The 24542-nt window shown below is 59.9% G+C and overlaps 6 protein-coding genes and 2 non-coding genes across 8 annotated transcripts; 3 read left to right on the forward strand and 5 right to left on the reverse strand.

Annotated features, from left to right (window-relative positions):
- Positions 1 to 64: 64 nt before the first annotated feature.
- Positions 65 to 1559, reverse strand: A1Q1_04402 (uncharacterized protein; the record flags this gene model as incomplete). Its single annotated transcript, XM_014322768.1, has 2 exons — positions 65 to 73; positions 123 to 1559. 2 exons carry the CDS (start codon positions 1557 to 1559, stop codon positions 65 to 67), a joined length of 1446 nt encoding a protein of 481 aa, XP_014178243.1.
- A 6120-nt stretch (positions 1560 to 7679) lies between these two features.
- On the reverse strand, positions 7680 to 7768 carry A1Q1_t511. The gene has a single exon. It is a non-coding gene; the product is annotated as a tRNA-Lys (tRNA).
- A 546-nt stretch (positions 7769 to 8314) lies between these two features.
- On the reverse strand, positions 8315 to 8424 carry A1Q1_t510. Its single transcript has one exon. It is a non-coding gene; the product is annotated as a tRNA-Ser (tRNA).
- Positions 8425 to 9092: 668 nt separating this feature from the next.
- On the forward strand, positions 9093 to 11315 carry A1Q1_04403 (uncharacterized protein; the record flags this gene model as incomplete). The annotated part of the gene is made up of 12 exons (XM_014322769.1): positions 9093 to 9242; positions 9283 to 9352; positions 9406 to 9521; positions 9567 to 9635; positions 9693 to 9812; positions 9860 to 9951; positions 10002 to 10111; positions 10158 to 10460; positions 10570 to 10604; positions 10651 to 10796; positions 10855 to 11148; positions 11204 to 11315. 12 exons carry the CDS (start codon positions 9093 to 9095, stop codon positions 11313 to 11315), a joined length of 1617 nt encoding a protein of 538 aa, XP_014178244.1.
- Positions 11316 to 13684: 2369 nt separating this feature from the next.
- On the reverse strand, positions 13685 to 14651 carry A1Q1_04404 (uncharacterized protein; the record flags this gene model as incomplete). The annotated part of the gene is made up of 3 exons (XM_014322770.1): positions 13685 to 13813; positions 14292 to 14501; positions 14556 to 14651. 3 exons carry the CDS (start codon positions 14649 to 14651, stop codon positions 13685 to 13687), a joined length of 435 nt encoding a protein of 144 aa, XP_014178245.1.
- A 2771-nt stretch (positions 14652 to 17422) lies between these two features.
- A1Q1_04405 (uncharacterized protein) lies at positions 17423 to 18888 on the forward strand (the record flags this gene model as incomplete). The annotated part of the gene is made up of 5 exons (XM_014322771.1): positions 17423 to 17425; positions 17481 to 17692; positions 17843 to 18263; positions 18306 to 18468; positions 18509 to 18888. 5 exons carry the CDS (start codon positions 17423 to 17425, stop codon positions 18886 to 18888), a joined length of 1179 nt encoding a protein of 392 aa, XP_014178246.1.
- A 787-nt stretch (positions 18889 to 19675) lies between these two features.
- Positions 19676 to 20668, reverse strand: A1Q1_04406 (uncharacterized protein; the record flags this gene model as incomplete). The annotated part of the gene is made up of 3 exons (XM_014322772.1): positions 19676 to 20274; positions 20322 to 20500; positions 20595 to 20668. 3 exons carry the CDS (start codon positions 20666 to 20668, stop codon positions 19676 to 19678), a joined length of 852 nt encoding a protein of 283 aa, XP_014178247.1.
- A 430-nt stretch (positions 20669 to 21098) lies between these two features.
- On the forward strand, positions 21099 to 24491 carry A1Q1_04407 (uncharacterized protein; the record flags this gene model as incomplete). Its single annotated transcript, XM_014322773.1, has 8 exons — positions 21099 to 21308; positions 21405 to 21574; positions 21668 to 21742; positions 21780 to 22430; positions 22495 to 23228; positions 23275 to 24047; positions 24097 to 24185; positions 24245 to 24491. 8 exons carry the CDS (start codon positions 21099 to 21101, stop codon positions 24489 to 24491), a joined length of 2949 nt encoding a protein of 982 aa, XP_014178248.1.
- Between the last annotated feature and the right edge of the window lie 51 nt (positions 24492 to 24542).

The following is a 24542-nucleotide window of genomic DNA, read 5'->3' on the forward strand; positions in this document are numbered from 1 at the left end:
GAGCTGCGCGACGCGCGCGACGCAGAGCGCGAGGGCGGGCGCGAGGTCGATCGCGGTGGCGGGATCACGAGGCCTGAGCTCGGGCCTGAGCGGGACAGCGGCGTTGGCAGCGTCGACGAGACCGGCGCAGCGCCGGCGGGGACGGGTAGTGGCGGCGCGAAGAAGCCCTGCGCGGCAGCGGGTGGAGGCGTGTAGAACGCCCCGGAGCCTACGCTGTTGAAGCTCTCGTGGGTCTCGTAGGACGATTGAATGCTACTCCTGCGTCCTCGGGACGAGGACAGGGACCGCCGCAGGTCGTCTGACGACGGCCCCTGCGCTTGCTCGGCGGCGGGAGATCGCGGGCGCGTAAAGTCGATAACCTCGCCTCCGGCCTCGTCCGTAATATCGACTGCGTTGTGCGGCTGTTGCTGTTGCGGCTGGTCGTACGGCAGACCGTGCTCTTCATTGCTGTGTCCGGAGTCACTATCAGGCGGAGTCGCGGGAAGAGCCCTGGACGGCGGCTTTGGCGAGTAAACGATGCGGGCACGGCTGCTGTGGGTCGAAGATCGCGCAGACAGACGCGAAGAGTGCGTGGTCGAGGTAGAGTCGTTGCGGAACAGAATAGGCGAGGCTGATCGGCTGGCCTGGCCCCAGGGCACCTTGGCCTCGGACGGGAGGAAGTTTGACGGCGGAGCCTGCAGAAGCTGGGTCGACTGCTGGGGAGTCACCGGAGACTGGCTGCCGTGGTCGCCAGACGACGTCGAGTCGCGGGCGGTCGTGGTGACAGAGTTGGAACGCGCAGGCGCACGCGGCGTCGTTGGCGTCGGGGGGAGAGTTGGGACGGGCGAAACCGCGCGAGGTGGAGGAAGAGCCGAGACAGGCGGCAAAGACTCAATCTGGCTCCCATTGTGGCTTGGACGACGCAACCCTGTCTTGGGCATCATGGTAGGTGACATTGGTGAGTCGTCGACGCCAGAGTCTAGCGGGGGCGTCGGGTATGCCAGTTTCGATCGCGATGGCGTCGGAGAGTCCCTCGAGGCCAACGTTGCCGCACGCGATCGTGACCGCGGCGGTAATGAGAAGATCGAGTCGCCGTCGTCACCACGAGCCGACTTGATCTTGTCGGCATCCGTCATGGCCTCGGTGCCTGCGAAAAAGCCACCCCCTCCGCGACCACGCCACCCTGGCGTCGGAGGATCCAGAGAGCAAGGGAAAGTCAACTCATTCACAATTGTCGGCGTCGACGGCGTGTGCAGTGCCAGCCAGGCATCGCGACTCCTCCACGGCTGCGAGGATGGGCTGCTATCCGTCGTGAACGTCGAACCACAGAACGAGTCCCGACGCTGCAGGCCCGTGCGAGCAACTTTTGCCTCCTCAGAGGTGCCCCAGAGGGAGCGACTCCTACGGCGCTGGGCCCTCTGCTGAGTGTTGTTGGACTGGTGAGTAGACTTGCTCTCTGACCTCCGGATGTGGTCCGGAAGAGGTGGGAGCTGGGGAGGAGGCGTCGGAGGTCGATAAGCGTCCTTGGACGCCTTCTCCCGTAGAGATTTCGACGATCCAATTTTGCGGAGGAAGCCCATTGTTCCGGGGGTCGAACACGGACGTCGGCGGCGCTGTGTAGAGAGAAGCTCAGTGGTGAGAAGCTGGATCGGGCGAAAAGGTGGTGAGAAGCGTTGGGGATGGGGAGAGGGGGATGTGTGGAGCGGCGGAAGATGGTGATAAGAAGCCAACGAGTGGTCGGGGGTTGTTCTTTGTGTGATGTCAAGAGTTGGTGTGAGGGTGTTTGTTGTTGTGGAGTCGAGGGGGGGGTGGGTGCGAGACACAACAAAGAGAAGGATATGAAGGAGAGTGATGAGGGAGCGAAGGAGCGTGACAGAAAGCGAGAGTGAGGACGAGGACTGGGCGTTGGAGTGAGTCTGGGTCGGCGAGGACAGGATACGGAAGAGAGAGAGTGAGTCTGAGTGTGTGAGATCCTGAGAGCGAGGCACGTCGCGAGTGCTGTAGGATGGACGGGTGGGATTTGCCTCAGACGCTGCGCCGCGCTCGACGGCGCGTGCTCCGAGTCTACAGCGTCTGACAGGCTGCAACGAGGGCAATCAGGCAATCAAGGGAGGACGGGGGATGCAGACTAAATCTGGACCTGGCCGACCTGGGCCTCTTTAGCTCTGCTCGCGAGTCCTGACGCGTCGGTGACCCTATCCATCGGCCCTGACCGCCCTGACCGCCCTGGGCTGCTCCAAGACAGACGACTGCTAGCGCCTCTGGCCGACGCGACTCTGCGCGACTTTCTGCTTTGGTACAACTCTCCAACCCTGAAGTTTCAGCGGCCGGGGATCCCTAGCGCCCTCAAAGCGCTCATTCACCATCCCGGTGCAAATACATGACCAAAGAGAGCCACCCCCCTGACGCAGTTACACTGCCAGTCGCCTAGGAACGGAGCAGCGACACAGCGCCGTCCATTCCGACGCAGCCTGGACAGCGAGAAGCATAGCATAGGGTCGCCGCAACGACGGAACGTCGGACATGACTCCTCCAGGCCCTCCGAACCGCTTCCAGTCCATGCCCATCCTGAGTCCGTTGTGTGGACAGAGGCGAGCCGTAGTACCATATCCTGCATGTCCTGGACGTCCTGGACTCCGTCGAGTCTGGGCCCTCCGCAAACCTTTTTGCTGTGTTTGGGTCCGCAAGCTGTGGATGCTCGACGGGGCCGATCGCCCGCGCTCCACAGCACAAAGGTACGCCCGCTCGCCGCTCTACGGGAGCTACCACTGCATGAAACGGTGCAGTGCGAGCGATACATTCAAACCCCCCGGCGCCCACCGCAGCGGCCACTGCATCGCAGCCACCACGCTGCGCTGTGCGCTACACTACGTTGACAGTCATTTCATGATGCAACGGCGATGCGACGCTTCCCCTTGCCTCCTGGCTTTCAGTGGATCGTTTGAAGTTCGCACAACTCAGTGAGTTCGCGCCAGAGCCCACCGGTCTGTGCGCCGCCCGGCGCACGGCACGCCGTGAAGGCCGGCTCGAGCTGCTCTTTCCTTAGTCACCGTCACTCGGGCCAGTCACATCTCGCACAGGCGGTCACCTCGTTGCACAGTCCTCTTATCCTCTGCATCTTCTGCAAAAACTTCAGCGCTGAAAAGTGCTTGAGCGCTGTTGGAGCCGGGCGTCACCGACCCAATTCCATGACGCGAGCCCGACTGGCCAGGCCGGGTCAACAAGCTTCAGAGCCCAGGCACTGGGCATTAAGCTGGCGAGGGCACCCGTTTCGCGTTCGCTCTTTCGGCTCTGGGATGTCTCGTTTTTGGCTCAGCTGCATGTCTCATGTCTCAGTCTGCACACCGGTACACCGGGTTCCCAGGGCGGCTGCGTTATTGGCTCTCCGGGTCTGCCGATGCACGCTCAACCTTCGGTGCCGCGAAGCATACCGGGGCCATGGGCGTGGATGCCCTCCCCGTCCCCCTCAGCCCCTACCCAGAGCAAAAGTGAGCCCAAAGTGAGCCTGGGTGAGAGATCTGGGGACGTAATGTCGCTGTCTCAGTGCTCGATGGACGAGACGGACGAGACCGAGGGCGAAGCGTTCATGTCACCGGAATGCGGCCAGAAGTCCAGACAACTTCTGTCAGCTGCGCCGGAGCTAGCGGAGCTCGCTGGTCCATCCGACGATCGTGCGTGCTCACATGATCTGAGGCCTTGCCTCGTGGCCGCGAGGCGCACGAGGCAGCCTCCGAACAACGATGCATGACCAACGACGCCTTCGATACCAGCACGCCGGCCCGCTTGCATTCTTCCTGGCCCAGTGAATGTAGTGAGCGCCAAAGACGGCCAGTGAACGCCAGCGGAGGCGGCAAGTCCAGTGTGCGCAACGTGCGCAACGTGCGCACACCCAGATGTGCCAGAGGCTAATATGACTGAGACGACGTCGCCGTGCACTGCGGTTCGCCGACAGCTGAGTGCAGGTTGCTGTATCCGGCCCATCCAGGGAAAAGAGAAACAAGGCACAGTTGAGGCAGAAGGCACGCCGGAACAAGCTTACGTCAATTTCGGCAACTCATTGAACTTTGCGGACCAGGGATCCCGGGTGGCCCGGCTCTGACTGGGAGACTATCGCAGGCTCTCGCAGGTATTGGGTTTTGGCTCGCTGCTCCCTCGCCTCCCTCGGCCGCGACTGCCTGGCCTCGCTTTCTGCTGAGCTCTCTGCTCTCTGGCTGGCCGACACCTGCAGTGCACCGGCGACATTACGTCCACGCCGCCCGCGTCGTGTCGTAAGATTTGACCTGGCCCACATCCGGTCACTCGCGCTCGCTGACCCATGACGGCGATGAAGCTAAAAAGGCGTTCATGACAGAGACGAACTAGCTCCACGACGCGTGAAAGGGCGGTATGGCGACGCGTCGCCGGATACCGATAGCGCGCTACGACGAGTGGGTTCCGATCCTCGTGTCATCAGACCAATGCATCATCAGACCATCAATCCAGAGCAGAGGAGGCGTTTGTGTGTCTGTTTGTTTGTTTACATCTGATGACATCAATGCAAAAGGCATGTAAACAAAGCAACGCTGCACAGCTCCACAGACACAAGCGACCGCGTCATGTAACGCTTCAAAGGACAGAGAACACATGACACTGTTCAACTGTGTCGTGGCGCTCAAGAAACAGAAGAGGAGGCGCAACATTGCTGCTCTAGTACAGAATTGAACTCTGGCGCCCGTCTCTGAATTGTCCAGGGCATTCGGCCCTGGTTCTCCGGAGTACGAAGTTCGAGGGCCAATACGCGTCACGCGTTTTGGTCTGGGAGCGCTCTGGCATGCTCGATCGAGCACTGAGCGGGCCAGAATATGCCCAAGGGCCAAGAAAAGCCAAAGGCACACCGTCATCGAAACGACCACTGAGATGAGCCAAGATCGAGCCAAGCGAGGCATGGTTGGAATCATAGAACACACCCAAAGCTAATAATGGAAGCTCACTTTCGCTGACTGCATGACTGCCTTCTCACACACAATTGAAGCATGTGCCGGCCATCCTGGTTTGGGCAGCACGTGAATTGCACTGTTTGTCTCCAGAGTAGATCCGGTAATGAAGAGGTGGGGAGTAATACCATTGAGCGCATGGTTGGGGGTTGCTCCCGTCTATCCTGTCTTTGCTCCGAGACCCCAAAGACCCCACGGGCTTCGCCGAAGCGATGTTTGTTGTTTTTGCATTCATTCATTTCTCAAAGAATCTGCGATATGAGATCTGGGAAGCGAGATGGCCAGCCAGAACAAGTATGCTGCGCCTTGTCTAGCCATGTCTGGCGAATGACAGAGAATCCACCATTGCGTCTGCAGGAGACGCGAGGGGACGTCTGATCGCCAGTGACTGCGACTGCGACACCGGGGCGACACGAGACACACGAGACATGTCTCGTCGCTGTGTGACCTCGTGACTCAGACTGTGTCAGCGAGATGGCGTACGTCCGTCTGAGATACCATGTGAGCTGTACCAGTTAACCTAGTCATCCCAACGAGATCCATCCAGGCTCGTGGCGCATGCATTGCGTGCAAACAAGACCGATGCAGACACCGATGTGGGAACATGCCATGGACTGCGTGATGGCTGTACGTCAACTGTTGCATAACACGCACCGCATGTGCCACACCGGGCAAGCGCAGCATGCAGCGTGAAGAACACGTTACACACGGCGACCCGAGTCGCGTGTCGACCGACTCGACTCGCGTAGCTCCGAAGCACGATGTGCGGGATGGTGACATGGCGATCCAGAACCCCCAGGATACACGGTTCCAGAAGAGCGTTGCGAAAGTCCAGATCGTCAGTCTTACGTCCTTGGCGTGAAGTTGTGACTTGGGATCGTTAATTTGGCCCCTTGCTGCCCCTTGTGTTTGCGCTTGTCCATGCCGGTCGCCATGTCGCTAGGTCACCGTTGCTCTTGCGACGTAGAGCACGTTACTGTATCGCTCTCACTTTGGTCACTCGACTTTTCCGTGCTTGATATGCTCACTGCAGGAGGCTGGCCCGGTGTGTCTTCTACATTACCGGCTACTGAGTGAAACCTCCGCCGGTCCGCAAAATGTCGCTCATATTCCCGAGCTGGAAGATGCTCCAATCCGCTGCAACAGTCGCAGGCTGTACGGCACATGCAGCAGTGCATGGAGCACAGCCGGCGGCTACCAGCGCCGCGCCAATGGTACCTCTATGCGGGAAGGAGTACGGCAGCGCGGAAGACGGTGGACGTAACGCCGGAAACAGGACCGGGTCAAGGAACAAATGAGCCATGAGTCATCGGCGCCGAGCCCGATTCGCACTGCTTCATGTTGCAGTTCGCTTACGACGCAGACTTGAAACAAGCTGGCTTTGCTGGAAGGAGGCAGTCGTTGCGCTCAGGTGAAGGAGCGGTGACTTCCTCGCGAGGGGATTGCGCTGACACGTGAAGGATGTGCCCGCCCGGAGTGAGTGCACCGCCCTCACTGCCGATGCACCGCTCGCGGCCATCTACAGCATCACCACCCGCCCGGCGGAGAGGCTGTCCTCCGAACACTGCCTTGGTGCATCGGGCTTTCATGAACCTGCCGAATGCATCAAACCAGCTGATGCTACTCGCTATCTGACCGCTTAGCTTTCGCTTTCTCTGGCCGCTGCTCCCTCGTTGCTGTTCTGAGAGGGGGCAATCTGACACGACCTAATGCACACTGTTCCTGCTGGCCACCGAAAACGACCGCACACGACCAAGAGTGAATGGACTCTGTGCCTGGCGCCGAGCTGAGAACTCCGAAGGCGGCGAGCGCGAGCCAAATGTATCAGTTCGCGTGAGTCAGGTCTTTCCTCGGGTCGAACGGTGACAGGTTACCCACAGGCTCCCGCACGCTCCTCCCATCTGCTCCTCTCAGTACTTCAAGCCGGAGCACAGATACAGTTCTTCCAATCGGACAGTTGTTCGGCAGCGACCGCGCCGTGATCTAGAGCCTCGTGCGTCGGAAGTCCGGCACGAAGAATGCCCCGACCGGGAATGCACGGGGTTGCTGCCGTAACCAACTTGCCCGAGGAGAGCGGGGGTGGGTCCCAGCCGGGTTGCCCATGGGCGAGGCAGGGGCACCCTGCAACCACACTGCTGGATGGCGCCGGAGTGCAAAACGCTCCGTGCTATGATATGTGCATTCCGGGAGAGTTTGGGGCACCAGCTCAGACGGGAGACGCGCAGATGCGGTCCGGGAGACGGTGCGTGCCGATGCGACTCGGGTCGAGCAACTCGGGAGACCGTGCAACTGGACATACACGACCAGCCTGTGGCATGCAGACATCCCAGAACTCTGAAAATTGGCGGCCTGACCGTTCCCGTCCGGACACGCACTGGAAGCTGTACGTTCTCAGAGACCCGGGACGGGTCTGTTCTGTACCGTGCTTCTGCCGGAAGAGGACGCAACACCGGACAGGCAGTGATCGAGCACCCGCACCACTGGAATGCCCGCCAGCAATAGGCATGCAGCGCTCATAGCATCCCTCTCCTCAGGCATAGGTCGATGCATCGAAAGTCGTTGACAACCTGCGCCGTCTTCGTCTCGGCCCCACCCTCGAGCGACAATCACGGACCCCCGGGAGCTCGACACCGTGGCCACCTTCACGATGGACACCAGCCGCGGCACCTTTGCCTCTTCTCCACCGCCGCCCCTTCACACTTTCCACCCTCTCACGAGTCAAAAACAAGCCTCGTATGGGGCTCGAACCCATGACTGTGTGATCAATCGGCTCTGAGCGTAAGAGTCACACTATCTACCGACTGATATAACGAGGCGACGTCGCTCGTTGCGCGTTGTTGGCCCGCCGCCGGCGCCGCCGAATGTGCCTGCTCCTCGCCCCCTCGGTGGCTGTTCTGGTGACCTGTGGCAAGCATTGGAGTACTCCGGGGCTCAATGATAAGGGGTAAACTTGGGCGGAGGCGGTGGCATCCGAGGCGGAGGCGGGGGTGGCGTCGAGGGTAGCAGCGGCGGTGGAGAATGAGGGCTGCTCGGTGGGCGAGACGCAGGCCAAGCCAACACCAACCCACACCGGATCCGAAGGGGAGATGTCCACTAGCATCTAGCTTCCAGCCCATCTGCTCATGAAACTATGCATGACCCAGAAGCGGTGCACATCGGAAGACACTCCAATTCCGTAGCCCAAAATTCAGACCTCACGTGACAAAAATAACAGGAACGCCCGTAAGTGCCACACTGTTGCGCCCCTCCCATCCACTCATCCACGACACTTCTACACACCAAACCACAACTTCAAACGCCTTCAAACCAGTTTTCTTCTCTTCCTGCAGTCGGAAAAAAGCTTGCAGAACGTCAAAAAGGCTCGACATTGACATGATTCGAACATGCGCTCCCGAAGGAAGTTGATTTCTGGAATCCCTCTCCGAAGTGAGACCATTCGAGTCAACCGCGTTAACCACTCCGCCACAATGCCGATGATTGTCTGTTGTTGTGGTCGTGCCCCGCTGTCTTAGGTCGAGTCCCAGTCCTGGGAAGCTGCGCTAGGAGCTCCTGCGGCGAGTGAAAGCGCTCCAGAGGCAGAAGAAGATCCGACGAAGGAGAGATGGCAACTTTCAGTTGCGGATGACCGCCTCAGGGCCGTCGAGGGCGGGCGACGGATAACGTGCCATTCTTATTCAGGTGCATCGTCGCCACACATTTCTCCTGTGGCGAGGGCCCATAGTTATGAGAGAAGCTACGTTCGTCGAGGTCTGGATAGACGTAGACACCCGGAATGACAGACGGATGATACAGTAGGACTGCCACACTCGTCGTGTGGCGGTCAACGTTCCATCGCCGTCGCGAGCCTACGACGACCAACGACAGCCTGCGCCCAGGTGGATCAGACTCAGAAGCGTGTGACTTGGCGGCTAAAGCCTCGACCCGTTGATCGATAGGGGATGATCGACGCCGCACACGCTTCCTATCGCCCTTGGCCTAGGGCACACTTCCACGTCTGCTACCTGTCCTTTCTCCGTCATTCATTCTTCTGACGGTTCCCACCTCTCGACGCAAACATCAGGCCTACCAAAGGCATGACCAACATCTCTCTTCGTTACTTTCCCGTCGTTCAACAAAGCGTTCTCTGCACAGTGCCTCACAATGAGCTTTCAGCGCCGTAAAGCGCTTCCCACTTCAATCGCCTTCCAATCTGGCCGCAAGAAGCTTCAAGATGTCGCTCTGAAGACACGCACCGAGCGCCTCAGATTCTCCAAGTTGCGCAATAGCATCCCAACCACCGGAACCGAAACGGTTCGTTCGAATCTTCCGCGACGTCAAGCGCTTCCTCAAGTGGATGGATGAGGATCCGGAGGTGACCGTCGAGGAGCAGGAGACCAGCCGAGACCCCGAAAAGATTGGCGGTGCGCTTCGAGCGAACCTACACAGCTGTGTGGCAGAGCTAACGTAGATGCAGGGCTGATGGAGGAGTTCATGAGCTATTACGCGGAGAACGGCAAGAGCGCCGATCCTGCGTTCGAACGGATTGCAGGCACTGCATTGAACCGGCTTTCATTCAATCTCCAGGCGGCCGTGAGTTTCAGCGGCAGGATTATTGGGAAGAGACGCTAAGCTCAGCTCGAGATGTTCTTGCCCGAGGACGCGCTGCGTGATGAGAGGGACAGCCTCAAGAACAGTGTCTCGGCCGTGAGTTATTCCAGTGTATCCCACTAATTGCAGCACGCGAGCGCCCTGATCGACAAGTTCGGGCTCGCCCGGCCGGTGTCGTCGAAGGGTGTTCTGGGCCGCGATTCGGTGAAGATCATTCTGGAGCACGTTTTGAAGAAGAATGGAGAGGAATCGACTGGTGGACAGAAGGAGACCGTGAGTGATTCCTCCGGTATAAATCTGACCTGCAGGCAACGCAAAAGGCATTGCTCATCAATGTCGATATGTATAGTGGCCGTCGTGTTGCGGTCTCCCACCCAGCCCGTTATATGATCAGGACCTGCTACGTTGGGAGGTGAGTAAACGCTTGGGTCCGGGGATGAGACGCTAACGCCCAGGATCGAGCTGCGACGACTTCGGGACCCAGACGCTCAGGAAATGGTGGATCTTGAAAGCGTCCGGACCTTCCGCCACTACAAGGGGTTTCAGGAGGGAGGGAAGCGGTCAAAGCACCGGTAAGTTCACCCGTGCATGAGAGATGTGCTAACGTCTAGCATGAAGCACCCTATCAAGGAGGTGTTCAACCGGGGGAATATGATCTTCGCGTTGAACTGGTACTTCCTCGCGCAAGCCCTGAATACTGGTGCAGCCACGGTCCCGGAGGAGGAGACGCTGTTGTCGTGGCTCGACCAGCTAGTCTCCAGCGACAATCCCGACGATGTTATCGAGGTCCACAAGCTGCAAGAGCCAGTGTTCGTCAGACTCGGCCCTCGGGGTCTGAGCCTCGATCTGTCTGGCCCCTTTCTCTCGAAGGGGCCGCAGAGGATGCTGAAGGGCGCGTTGTGAAAGGCACTGGCATGATCCGTGAGTTCATCTCCTCTTTTGCAACGGGCCGAACGAGGGCAGGTATTCCCAGCAGCGACCCTTATCTCCTATGGCTCCCATGGTATTTGAATCTAGATTGACCAAGCAGACGGGAAGTCCAAGGAGAAGCTCTCGCTGTATTCCGTGCGTCAGAGTGTTCTCGAGACACACTACCAGCTGTATGGCGAAGGCGGCCACCGAGATGCTGGCAGGCCATAGCCAGCGGTCGCACACCCTCATGACCAACTACATACGAGTTGATAACCGTATCAGCCTGACCGCCGGGACCACCGACGAGGGGCCCCCGGTAGTGCCACAAACCGCCGCCGCCAACCAGTAAGTGCCCCACCTTAGAACCGCCCAGGTCTACAGCTTTCCAGCTGACACAGCCCAGACTGGTCGCCCCTGTTGGACTCCTCAGCAAAAAGGAGCTGCGAGTTCGTGACCCCGAGCTGGGCATTTACGAAGAGATGGCGCGACTCCTGCGCAGCAGCCTCGCAGCCGGTTCGGAATACTGGAAGCTCACTGCCGGTTTCCGCAACCTGCCCGGCATCGGAGCCATGACTGCTGTCGACGGTGCCGGTCTCCTGAGCAGGCTGCAGAAGATCATCCGCAACAAGGTGCAGAAGCTCAGGAGGCAGGAAGAAGGGCAACCTGGACGAGTCGAGCTCGCTGCAGCGGCCCACAAGTATTCACCGTGCTCAGCGCGCACGTGAAGCCGCCGACAGGTCCATAATCACCAGCTCCCTGGAGATCGACAAACTCATCTCCGATCTGGACGCTATCTCGGCCGACGATGGTAAGACTACAGATGGTGTTGCTGGTCTGAGCGAGGAGGCAACAGAGGACATCTGATGGGCCGCGGCGCCATGCTGGAGACCACCGTCGTGGATCCCCAGCTGAAGGAGCAGATAAAGGCTGCTCAGAGCTCTCAAGCGCCTACTTTACTACTTCCGTATATCTCACAAGCGCTCGCTCCGCTCGTCCCTCCATATGTGCACGAAGCCCATGCCCAGAGTTGATCGTGACGGCATCCTCTGTTCCCATATTGGCAGAGGAGAGGCAGAGAGATGCCCGGCTGCCTGCTTCCTCTGTTAAATACATAGTTTCATGCAGTTGGATGTGAAGAATGTCAACCATGACCGAAGGAACGATGCATCGTTTGCTTCGTTGCATCCCTCGCACGGACATCTCCCGTTTACTCCTGCACCACCACGGTCTCTCCGACCGTCCCCTCCACTGCATGCAACAGCGGCCACAGCGTCATAAAGGCCTCCGATCGAGTGTCCCTGGCCCGTGCGTCGTCTGTGCTCGACAACCAAGCATGCACAGCAGCCAAGCATGCCCAGCACGCCGGTCCATCCTGCCATGCGTCTGTGCGTATCGTCATCGCTCCGTAGCTCAGTCCCCCGAACGCTTCTGCATCAGAGTGCAACTGTAACAAGTGATCGATGGGTAATGGAAGTGTCCAAGGCGTACACAGCCTCGCCGCTGTGTCTGACACTTTTATACGCCAGAACGCCACATTCTTCCGGTTGTGCGGGCATGCGGGCACGCTGGGCTCTGTGCGGGCAGGCGTGCGGGCAGCGGACGCGTCGCGTTGCTAGGTGCGTCTGAGACAGGTGTTTTACTCCCGCCCAACATCGACCCATTCGGGCCGTTCTTTATCGCCGCATAGCGCATGGTCTCACGGTCTTCTCGAGCTTCTCCCATGCGCAAAGTGTGTCGGGTCCGGTGCAACGGCGGGTGGGCAGCTGTCAGACCCGCAGGACCCGGGCAGTTGAAAAAAGTCAAGTGGTCGGGCCAAATTGGCCCCGCTCTCGCAGTTATTGCGCAGTCGAAGCTTCACACTCTGCTCCACGTACAGCGTGATCCCCGCGCAGTCGCGACCCACTCCTACGATCCTACGCGCTACGCACCCTCGCTTCTCGCGTCGTCTGGCCCTGTTCCCTTATCGATCACACGCAGGCAGGACATGCAGATCGAGCTTCACAGACTCACATGCATTTCACTTTTCATGCATGCACGGATGATTGCTGCAGCAAGATGATGCGGGTGCATGCATTTCCCATGACTCACCCAGATACACCGAGAAACGCCCCCAGACAGACAAAAAGCAAGCAAGCACCACAATGCAGCTGGACAACGCGGCGCGCGGCTCACGGGTTCCGGTACCCGGCACGCCGGGCGCGCCGGGCGCGCTACGGAGGAAGGGACCGAAAAACGAAAAGTTGGCCAGTCATCCACTGATCTGCAATCCCTAGTCGTGTCCCTGTACGCCTACACGAGCTATGCGCCCATCCAGGCTTTTGTACACTGCGCCCACATAATCTGCATGGTGGTGACTTGTGTACGTGTATGTGTGTGTTTGCATGCGACTTGTCTACTCTGCGTACGCTGGCCGAGACTGTCAATGCTCTGACCATCCGCACTGACACATGCCCGTCACATGGCGGTGCGTGCCGACGGCTTGGCTGGGCATACGAGGGCCGTACTGAGGCATCAGGGGCCCTGTCGAGCCTATCCCGTCACGTCACGCAGAAACGATTGAAAACTGGGTCTCTTTTGCTAGTACGAAACGGAGGTTGCATCCAATAGTGCCTAAGGTCAACAACGATGCGAAAGGAGGGTGAAGAATACATTGGTGGGGGAGAATGAGAATCCATCTATGGATCAATGTGCATGAGCGTTAAAATTGCGGATATATAGACGTGTATATGATACTATGAGGAGGAGGTGGTGGGGCTAAGACATCTAGAAGAGGGCGGCGAGGGCACCAGCGGCGGCGACGAGGGCGACCGAGGCGACGTTGGCACCAGCACCAGACGAGGGGGTGGCCGAAGCGGCACCGGCAGAGGGCTTGGTGGCAGCAGAGCCGGTCGAGTCGGCCGAGGCGGCGGCCTTGTCGGAGGCCTTGCCGGCGGAGCCAGCAGAGGCAGAGGGCGAAGCCGAGACACCAGCGTTGGCGGCACCGGCGTTGGCAGAGCCGGCGGCAGAGGGGGACGAGCCGCCGACGGCCGAGGCGCCGGAAGAGGCACCGCCAGCAGAGGCACCAGAGTCGGCCTCGGCGGAGCAGTCCGAGCCACCGTCGGCGACAGAGACAGCGGCAGAGTACTTGACAGCACTGACCAACATCTCTCTTCGTTACTTTCCCGTCGTTCAACAAAGCGTTCTCTGCACAGTGCCTCACAATGAGCTTTCAGCGCCGTAAAGCGCTTCCCACTTCAATCGCCTTCCAATCTGGCCGCAAGAAGCTTCAAGATGTCGCTCTGAAGACACGCACCGAGCGCCTCAGATTCTCCAAGTTGCGCAATAGCATCCCAACCACCGGAACCGAAACGGTTCGTTCGAATCTTCCGCGACGTCAAGCGCTTCCTCAAGTGGATGGATGAGGATCCGGAGGTGACCGTCGAGGAGCAGGAGACCAGCCGAGACCCCGAAAAGATTGGCGGTGCGCTTCGAGCGAACCTACACAGCTGTGTGGCAGAGCTAACGTAGATGCAGGGCTGATGGAGGAGTTCATGAGCTATTACCGACGTTGGCACCAGCACCAGACGAGGGGGTGGCCGAAGCGGCACCGGCAGAGGGCTTGGTGGCAGCAGAGCCGGTCGAGTCGGCCGAGGCGGCGGCCTTGTCGGAGGCCTTGCCGGCGGAGCCAGCAGAGGCAGAGGGCGAAGCCGAGACACCAGCGTTGGCGGCACCGGCGTTGGCAGAGCCGGCGGCAGAGGGGGACGAGCCGCCGACGGCCGAGGCGCCGGAAGAGGCACCGCCAGCAGAGGCACCAGAGTCGGCCTCGGCGGAGCAGTCCGAGCCACCGTCGGCGACAGAGACAGCGGCAGAGTACTTGACAGCACCAGAGCCGTCCTTGACCTGGACGGTGATGGACTGACCAGCAGGAACCTCAGCAACCTTCCAGGTAAGCGAAGTGGCCTCGGTAGCGGGCCAGGTCTTGAAAGCCTTGCCGTTGGGGTTGCCGCCCTCAATGATCGAGACGTAGTAAGGGGCCTGGCCACCGGTCCAGGTGAGGAGAGTGGGCTGGCACTGGGAAAAGAGTCAGTTGCGAATTCACTGTAGACAAGGACCACAGATACGCACAGTGGTGAGGCCGTTGGGGGTGGCGACGGTGGCACCACAGTCCTGGGCGACGACGGCGACGGCGGCGAGGAGAGAGATGACAGCGGAGTAGAGCATTGTGGTAAAGAGAGTGTGGACTCGAACGAAGGCGAGAGCTTGAGGTGGAGAGGTTGGAAAAAGAAGAGGTTTAGGAGAGAAGTCTAGGTGAGATGGAGGAAAGAGAGAAGGGGAAGGGAGATGCTGGAGGGGTTTTGTACGCAGACGGGGGCTGTGAGGGGCAAGTGGAGAGGAAGGGGAGAGAGAAGGGGCTTGGGAGGAAGGCACTCAGGCTGAGCCATGAGCCAGGGGACATGGCATGGTGGTGGTCCAGGTGCGTGCTCAGGTAGAGTTGGGTGGTGGTGGTGGTGGTGGTGGTCGAGTGCAGCCAAGGTCGATTTGCAGTTAGCGGTGTGCACCCACCCTGGCCACCCTACGGCACGGGTTTACCCTAGGCGCAAGGCTCTCGACTCCCTGTCGTGGTTGAGAGGAGCATGGGAGCAGCAGGCCTGAGCCAGCAGAGCCGACTGGCGGTTGGGAAGAGAAGGGAATCGAGGGTTTGGGTGAGGATCGATGGGTCAAGGACACAGCGATGAGAGAGCGCAGCGGGCGCGGGCGGAGGGGGGGAGGGGCGCACTGTGTAGGACTGTAGCGCACAAAGCAGTCACTAGGCTGCGACGCGACGCGCCCCGAGCAATTCAAGCTCGCCAGGCCCAGCGATGCGCGACTGCGGACGCCTCTGCCGCATGCTCTGGTTGGCTCACGCACACAGGTTTCTCCCAGTGGCCGTCACGAAATTGGCCAGGCGCCCCTGACTCCCTGGGCTCGTCTTGCCTCGTCTTGCCTCGTCCTGCCTCGACCGACCTGAATTGCAGTGCAACCAACGCCCATGGGCCATGCTGGTGGGACGTGCGAGCACACCTCCCCGCCTTGATGGACAATCCACTCCAGCCTGCTCAACCTGCCTCTTGTCTTTGCCAAGATACGCTGTGCGAAAGCCCATAGGCCCTCCCTGCCCTCCGTCAGGCCCGCCATGCCGCCCCGCCCTCCGGTATGTCCCATTCCTGACCGCACGATCACCATCGCATGCGTCAGAGGATCGACGGAAACGGACTCGGCCAAGCTCATGCCTGGTGCGAGCAATTCTTTGTTTACTGCACCACCACCCGCCTGTTCCATTGTCTGCCGTGCTGCGTCGTGAGGGGCGATAGGAATCGAGGGGGAATGCGCATGCACTGGCCTCGATTTTTTCGAGCCTTGGAAACCCTAAAACTTGTCGTCACCGAACCGGCACATCCGGCTGCGATTGGACCTCACCCGCGATTTCGCGACGCGTTGTCGATCACTCCCGGCGACGCGCCCGGAACTTATTTTGACTTTGGTGTCCGGCGACATTCACTTTGCATCTGCCGCTGCAGATTGCTGTCGCACACCCTGCTGCGGGTGTAGAGCGATTTGTGGAACTGCAAAATCCATTATCCGTGGGGACAAGAGGTACTGTGACATTCATTTCAACGTCTGGCCTCGACTTCAAACGAGGAGCCTGACCAGGTGGCACATTGCAGGGCGACTGGCGGCGCCATGTGGTCCGTCCGCTGAGGATCTTCAGTTCATTAACTTGGTCAGGACAGGTGCGATGGGCGTCCTGAGTCCGAGGATCGCTAACGCACCATGCTTACGCAGTCCGTTGCGCGAGTGCGAGCAGCTTACGTCTCGAAGTACGTTCATCTCATGCGGAGCATTGCGCGTCTGTCAGCATCCCGAGTCCTTGAATATCTCGTTCACGGCCATGGACAGGGACCCGAAGGGTTGGGCCGATACCAAGGCCATCTCCGGCGGCCCATTTGGAGCATTTCGATCAGTGCCGGTGCCGGCTGGGAATTGGACGCAATGAGACGCCGCGGCACGCCATCAGCCGTACCTTCGATGCGTAGCTTGTGTCTCAAACCGCAGTTCCTGTGGCCTCTGCCACGAGCCCACGGGTTGGAGTCCGTTGTGCGCCGACATTTGAATGGCGACAGCACGGCATTGCAGTCTTGAATGAACGATGCGTCCATCGCTCCGTCCGCAATTCCCTTGGTCAGGACACATGGGCGTTCGGGGCGTAACTCGGAGCGTTAATGCTCTCCCTGCGGGCGATGCCCTGCAAACCGGTCCCCGCTCCGAGTCGGTCACATCTCGTTCTGCATACCAAGCACAGATAGCGTCGCATGCGGTCGTTCAAGAAGGAGGAGCACGTTCGCGATGTACGTACCGGTCACCGGCCGCTAGTGCTAAACTGCCTAACCTTGGGCACAGAGGAGCACATACATCACGTACAACAAATAACACTGCGCACACAGTGTTTCCCTTCCACCCAGGCACACACGCCCGCTGACTCCAAGTCGAGCCGACATTGCGATCGCACAGCTGGAGGAAGCGCCCTTAAGCTCACAACGGGGCGGCCGGGGCCGTTGCACGAGCCACAGACACATCTGCTCCTTGCACATCGGCACATTCCTCTTCGGCCGGCCAAGTGATCAAGTGGCGGTCCTGCGTGCATATGGCGCTCGAACATAGCGGCGGAACGGTCAGGTATCTGTCTCGATAGGTGCAAGCATCGTCGCTGTCGGGATCTTGGCCGCGATCGCAACGATTGGAGGCACGATGATTCCAGCTGATAAGGGACCTAGCGGGCTGATATCAAGGGGTTGAAACGGGATAAAATGCCAAAAACTCCAGTGGCAATATTCCATTCCGTTCCTGAACGATGGATTTCCATACCACATACATCATTGTTGTGAGACGCTGCCGAACGTTGCTCTCGTCTCTTGTAATCCGTGTCAACTGTTCATACCCCTTATCAGCTGATCATGGTGAGTTCGAAGCGACAAGGGCAGGCAAAGAGACCACACCTTGCTGACGCAGCAGGACGCCGACGCTCCCGTTTCCCGTGAGACCTGGGCCCCTCGCTCGCCCCCTCCTGCTGGCGATCGGTATGAGCAGCGCGGTGCTGCCCAGGACGTCGACATGCGCGACTCCCGCGAGCCCCGTGACGACATGCGCGACCGTCGCGACGATCGCGACCCCCGTGACGATCGCGACCCTCGCGGAGGACGGCCTGACGACCGCATGGACCGCAGGTAAGTGCATCATCCCACGCCAAAGGCTGTTTCACATGTGCGCCCGAGCTAGCTCGAATCCCATCGACCCCGTCCTGGGTGGATAGCGCATCTGGACTGCTCAACACACACTTCTGTGTCTTCCTCATCATCCATCACCACCATGCGTAGCTCGTGGTCGTCACCTTCGCCACCCTTGGCGTCCCCTATAGCGTCGAGTTCGCCATGGGAGCAATCCGACCGCTACCATCCTTACAGCCCCCGCCGCAGCTCGGGCCCGTCCCGTTCTCAACACAAGCTGCGCGGGGGTGGCGACCACTATTCGCCTTCCCCCACGTCGTCTTGTGGCTCTCCTCATCACTCCTACCGCTCTTCCCCTGCTCCTCGTTCGCCTCGTCGCTCCTACTTACCTCGCAGGGAAATGGGTGGTCCTGCTGCGGCCCCTTCTCGTCCCCCCAACGCTCCCCGTGTCGACGCCAACCCGGTTCTCGGTGTCTTTGGTCTGTCGATCCGCACTCGCGAGCGTGACCTCGAGGACGAGTTCTCGCGCTTTGGTGACGTCGAGAAGGTCGTGATTGTCTACGACCAGCGTGTGAGTTTTGACCTCCCTGGGCTGCCCGTGCTGACACAGTAGACCGACCGCTCGCGTGGATTCGGCTTCATCACCATGCGCTCGACTGAGGACGCCACTCGCTGCATCGAGAAGCTCAACGGCATTGTTCTCCACGGCCGTGCCATCCGTGTCGACTATTCGGCTACCAACAAGGCCCATGCTCCCACTCCCGGAGAGTACCGCGGTGAGAAGCGTCCTTTCGACGACCGCTTTGCGCCCCGCAGGGGCTTCGGTGGAGGCGACCGTTACGGCGACCGCTACGACCCCCGCGACCGCGACCGCCGTTGGGGACCGCTTCGGTGGCGGTGACCGCTGGGGCCCGCGTGGAGGCGACCGCTACGGCGACCGCCCCGAGCGTCCCGAGCGTGGAGGCGACCGCGAGGAGGGAGGCTGGGGCCCGCGTGGTGGCCGCGACGGTGGCGACCGTGACGACCCTTACGCTGGTCGTGCTCGTCGCGACGATGGTGAGCGTGGCTTCAGCGGCCGCGAGCCTCGTGGAGACCGCGACGACCGTCGTCGCACGCCCTCTCCCAGGGCCTTCAGGCAGTCTGCCTCTCCTGACCGCCGTCCTCCTGCCCAGGAGGAGTCCCGTGACCAGTACTAAACGTATGCGGGCGTCTGTGCCTCTGCAAGAGCACCTCCCGCACGGCCTAGCATCTGGCCTATCTTCCAGTAATAATTCCCTCTCAACTCCTGCAAGCCCTCCCTCCTTCAACTCAATACAAGCAACAACAAGCAAAGCGCGACAGCAAGATGACTGCCTCTGGAGTGAATTCTGTGTGCCATATCTACCGCAACGTTGGGCCAAGCCCTCAAGCCTTCTCTCGATGTGATTTGATCAAGTAGTTGGATGGAAGCAAGCAGCAAACACTGAAGCAAGCAACATGAAGAAAGCACAAGCCCTTCGTTCATACTCAAGAGTGCGCGCGACGCCGTCCTCCCAAGATTAGGCACGCAAGCTCCGACATTGGTTGCGAACCTTTCTCTCGGTCTGTGCTGAAGGGTGTGAAGGGATTGGACCGGTGATCCCTGCCTTTTCGTAGTCGCCGGCGAGCAGCAAGGTGGGTGAGCGACTGATGACCGTTCCAGACACAGATTGTCGGCCGATCTGTGCGACGGTGCCTTAGCAAGCTGCGCAGGGGTAAGGCTCCTGCTGATCTTGAGGTAGGTGCAACGAGCAGGTGAGTGGATCCCCGCAACCCTAACTGTGCTTACCGGGGGGCATACTGGCTCATTGTTGTGGACACGGCACGTGCTAGCTGCGCGGAGCCTGCCTGTGCCCAGCCGTCTTGCTCACAGCAGCGTCAGTAGTCTGATAATGGTTAACAATGCATGTCATCACGGTCACGAAGGGTTCTATGTGTACAAGGTTGATAAGACGAACATGAAGCTTAGAACTGCACGCGACGCTTGCGTGCCGTGTACTTTGAGTCTCGCGGGACTCCCTCCTTTCCACGGGTCCTGTAGAGCTCCTTCTTCTTGAGGATCCACTCCTTGCCAGTGAGGTTCTTGTTTGACTGCTTCTTCTTGGAGATCTTTTCCCGTCTCCGCCTGCGCTCCATCTTGATCTCCTCGCGCTTGTCGTGCGCGCTCGCCTCGTGCTCCTCCTCGAGACCCTTCGGGATCTCCTGCTGTCCAACCATGAGGCAGAGGTACATCTTCCTCGCCTTCTTCGAGTTGGGATAGTCGACGACGAGACCACCGCCGAAACCGGCCTTCTGCGCACAGCTCGTGATGAGCTGCACCTGATCGTCGCTAGAGGGGTAGAATTGGAACACGGCGCGGGACGGGTTCTTGAGCGCCGAGTGCAGCGTTGTGAAGAAGCGCGTCAGGCGCTGCGGGGGTGAATGCGACGAGGAGTCCGCATTCAGGAGCCACTGCAGCACCGAAATTGAGATCGCGCCGTCAAACGTTCCGGGGCGGAAGCCGAAGCCCTGGCCAATGTCCTGCAGAAACAGGTCGCCGTTCACTTCCCGCTCAAGAGCGACCTCTGCCTTGTCAGTTTGGCTAGCTCGAAAGACAAGAAGCTGAACTCACCGAGCATGCTCGGGGCAATGTCGACGCCGACCCAGACATGTCCGTCCTCGTCAAGCAGCTCTCCACTGAGACCAGAGCCGCAACCAATGTCGAGGATGAACGCGCTCTCGCCTGGCGGAAGCTGCAGCAGCTCAAGAGCACGATCCGTCATCTCCGCCTGAATCTTCTGCACACGCGTGCTGTCCGTCAGCTTGCTCCTCTTCAACAGTATGCCAGCTCCCCCGGAAGCAGCACAATAGCTGCTAGGAGGTGTGTGCCCAACCCCAAACTCACTTTCCAGTGTACTTCTGCGCCTCATCGTCTCCATACCAAATCTCGGGCGGGGCAAGCTCTTCCGGGCGCGACATGGTGAATAGATGTGTATGTGTGAAAGTCGAGCAGAACCCTCCAGATGCTAAGGGGGCAGGGTGACCTGAAATCTTGATCGACGTCAGAAATTGCCTTGGGTGGCCAATGAGTCGCCACGTGGACGTCACGTGATGTTGTTGTTGCGCATCAACGTCAGTGCTCTCGAGCGATATGGACGCGTCCAAACTCGTCTTCCCCGCATTCCAACAAGCACGGGAACCAGTGAGCTGAGCTGGCATGCAGACAGCTGACGACAGTATCGGCAGCGAGTTGCGCGCGATATGTCGCTGTTCAACCTCTCGCCGCTGAAGGGCGCACCGCCGAGCTTGCCCCAACTTAGCCCGAGCAAGGCGCAGGTTCACGCTCCCGCCGCTGGACGAGCATGCGCCAGGTGTGGAGCGGCTGCTGGGCTCGCTGAGAGAGAACCTCATGGTTGCGGCAGCTCACGAAGCGCCGTTCGATTCTCGATCAAAGGAAGACGTTAGAGACGATGAAGATGTACTCGCCGTTATGAACACCCTGGGCGACGAAGCATCGGCGGCCGCGGAGGAGGAAGGCCCAAAGGAAGACGAGGCCAAGCCCGCGACCGAGCAGGAACTCTGGGCTCAAGCGGCGTTCGCTGGCCCGTCACGAGTTGAGGTGAGCTTCGAAGTATCTGCAGATAGCTGACATGCCCAGCCTCTGACATGGACGCCGTCTTCCTCGGATACGCCGTTCCTATCTGAGAAGCCGCAGTACTTTGATCCGCTGATCACGCTTTCGGCGCCGCCGTTGAGCCTCCCGCGGTTGCAGACGCCTGCGTCAAACCCGCCCATCTCGTCGTTCAGGCTGCTCGAACTCATGCTCCGCGCGACACTGGGGACGGCTATGAACGACTCGCTGAGGTGGAGCCGGCGCGAGGGCCGGTTCGTGTATGCTGACGGGAGGGTCATAGGCGTCGAGAGGGTTACATCAGCTAAGTGGGCTACGATTTTGATAACGGAAGCTGACCGTCACAGCCTGGTGAAGGGGTTCCTCGACATTGGAACGGGGGTCAGGCGCCTAGAGATCATCATCGAGGAGCACAACGCTACGTAAAGCTGCTGTGATGTTCACCGAGCTGACGTCTAGGCCGATCACCCCCACACACCACGCGCTTCTGCACTCTCTTTCGACCGTCCTGACGTACGTCAAGGAGCGTCTCGCCGAGGGCGTCCGCAATGTCATGGCCAAGATGCAGGAGGTCAACTACGACCCGAAAATGGCTCCCTGGCTGCGGCGCGAGATGGGTCTCCGCGACGCGAGGGAGCTCGTCACAGCCTGGTGCGAGGTGATGTGCTGGCCGTTGGACCAGAAACGTCCCGTGGGTCTGCCAGCGCGGCCTTCCTCGCTTTTGTCCCATCTGCACTCGCACCTCGTTGCTTGGATGACGACCTCGTCGTCGCAGTCAAACCTCGTCCTCTCGCTCGCGTACATTCTGTCGCGCTCTTCGGAGCCGTTCCTGGATCTACTGCACCAGTGGCTCGGCCTCGCGCCGTGTCCCGAGGTCGACGACGAGTCGCAGCCGTGGCTTGACCTCGGTATCACGAGGGAGCGCATCGAAGGCCGGTGGGAGTACTCGTTCACGGCACGTCGCATGCCGTCCTTCATTCCTCGCACGATCCGCAGGACGCTGTTCGACGCTGGCTGCTCGCTGAGGGCCCTGCATGAGGCGACCAACGGTGCTCATCCTTTGTGCAACGACTGGTCGCTTAGAGCGAACTGGGGATGGGGCGCTGACGCGTAAGTTAGAGAAATAGGCGCGAAAACTGAGTTCCAGGCAATGTGACGTGAGACAGCATTCGAGGCGGGTGCAACGCGAGGTTGACAAGTGGCGCGGCACGCGCTCGCGAACGATCTCCATGTCCTCTGCTGGCTCCAGATGGCGGTCCCGCCCGGGTTCACCTTGCTCATCGACCTCACCTTCCGAGCCGGTCGATTTCTGGGCGACCCTGTGCGAGCCTCCCGGTTCGCACCTTCCTCAGCTGTGGAAGGCCGCGCCTCTCGACGACATTGAGAACTTTGTCGCGTTCCACACCGACGAGCCCCTTCTAGGTGACTCGCCCACGCTTGAGCTGTACATCAGCTCGCAGCTGCTGTCTCCGCTTCTGACGCACGCCCAGCTCATCTCCCAGGCACTCATCTCGCTCTACCTCGACGACCTCTCGTTCCTGAGCCACCTAGACATGTTGCAGGAGTACTGGCTGGGCGGCAACGCAGGCTTCGTGGAGCGCGTGGGTACAGCGCTGTTCACGCCTAGCGGTGGATCGAGCGGCTTGCTCAGCCACCGGGAGCGGAACCGGGGCAAGCGTGGACTGGAGACAGAGGAGGACATGGGTATTGGTTTGGGCTTGGGCCTGAGCGACCGCCGTCGCTGGCCACCGGGAGGCGGCGAGCTGGCGTACGCGCTTCGCACGACACTTCTCGACGAGGAGCAGCCCAATGAGAATGGCTGGAACGTCGAAGACCTCGTGAGCTTCGCAATTCGTGCCTTGCCCGAGGAGAACGACGGACGCAGAGCCAAGTGGTTAGATCCGACATGTGAGTTATCTCGCTTGTTGACAGAACTGACGCACAGCCATCGAAGCGCTCGACTTCCTGTACCTGTCCTACTCTCCACCACCGGTTATCTCGACTCTCCTCCCGCCGAGTATCATGGAGAAGTACCAAAGCGTGCACAACCTGCTTCTGCGACTGCAGCGGGCCGAGACGGTGCTGAGCTCGCTGTTCTACGACGTCATGAAGTTTGGCGACGGCAAGTCCTCTAAGGAAGGAGTTGACCTTCACAAGCGCAACGCGCACCTGACTGCACCTCGTCGCAAGGACCAGTCCCTGTTTGAAGGCGAGGCGGACGTCGCTCTCCGTCACCTCCGCTTCTGCATGAGCTGGTTTGTCACTGCCATCACGCGCTATATCCTGGACACTGCCATTCGGCAGAACTGGGAGGTCATGCGGCGCCGCCTGGACAAGCTGCGCAAACGCGCGCATCTGAACGTGCACACTGAGAGTCGACCCATGACGCCTGCGGACGACGATGAGTTCGAGGACCTCGATGGCGAGGTGTTTGACGTTGAGGGCGACGAGGAGGACAAGACGCAGCTGGGCACCCTGTCGCAGCTGCAGTCTGCGCACTCGCTCGTCCTCTACCACCATGTCATTATGAACCGGATCCTGAGGGCGTGCCTCCTGTCGCCGCAGCCCGGCCACCAAATCACGTTCAAGATCCTCATGTCGCTGCTGTCTCTCATCCTGGACCTGAGCAGGACCGTGAAGGAGACCGAGCGGAGTGGAGACGTTGAAAAGGGTGCCCAGCACGTTCTGGCCATCCGGCTGGAGTGGAACGACAAGTTTGCCGTCTTCGTGAGTACATAGAGTTTGAGGGCGATCATTTGGACCGGGATCGGGCCAGCTGCACGAGTTGGCAAAGTTGGCGTGGAGCCCTCATGTTCAATTGAACATGAACGAGGAGCGTCCCTTATCTGCCAAACTTTGCCAAATGTGCCGGAAAGTGTAAAGCAGCCCGTACCATTGTGCTGAGCTTAAGAAGCTTGCTTCAGCAGAGCTAACAACCAGTTCCATGCGCTTGAGCGTCTCTCGCTGCGCACACCCGGACACACGGACCGTGCCTCGACTGATAAGGAGCACAAGGCAAAGACGGAGGCAGATGCGGAGCAGGACCTCCAACTCCTGCTCGAAGGCGAGGTTGAGGACAACTCAAAGACGCCAGGCAGCGCTGAGCTGCAAGAGCTGCTGCTCCGGCTCAAGCTCGGCGTCCCCGCCAGTAGGACGGGACGCTGGAAGTGAAGAGCTGAGACTTATGCACCGAGGCGTGTACGATATGAGACACGGAGCAGG

The sequence above is a fragment of the Trichosporon asahii genome (assembly GCF_000293215.1).
Source record: "Trichosporon asahii var. asahii CBS 2479 unplaced genomic scaffold scaffold00070, whole genome shotgun sequence".
Classification (NCBI taxonomy): Eukaryota; Fungi; Basidiomycota; class Tremellomycetes; order Trichosporonales; family Trichosporonaceae; genus Trichosporon; species Trichosporon asahii.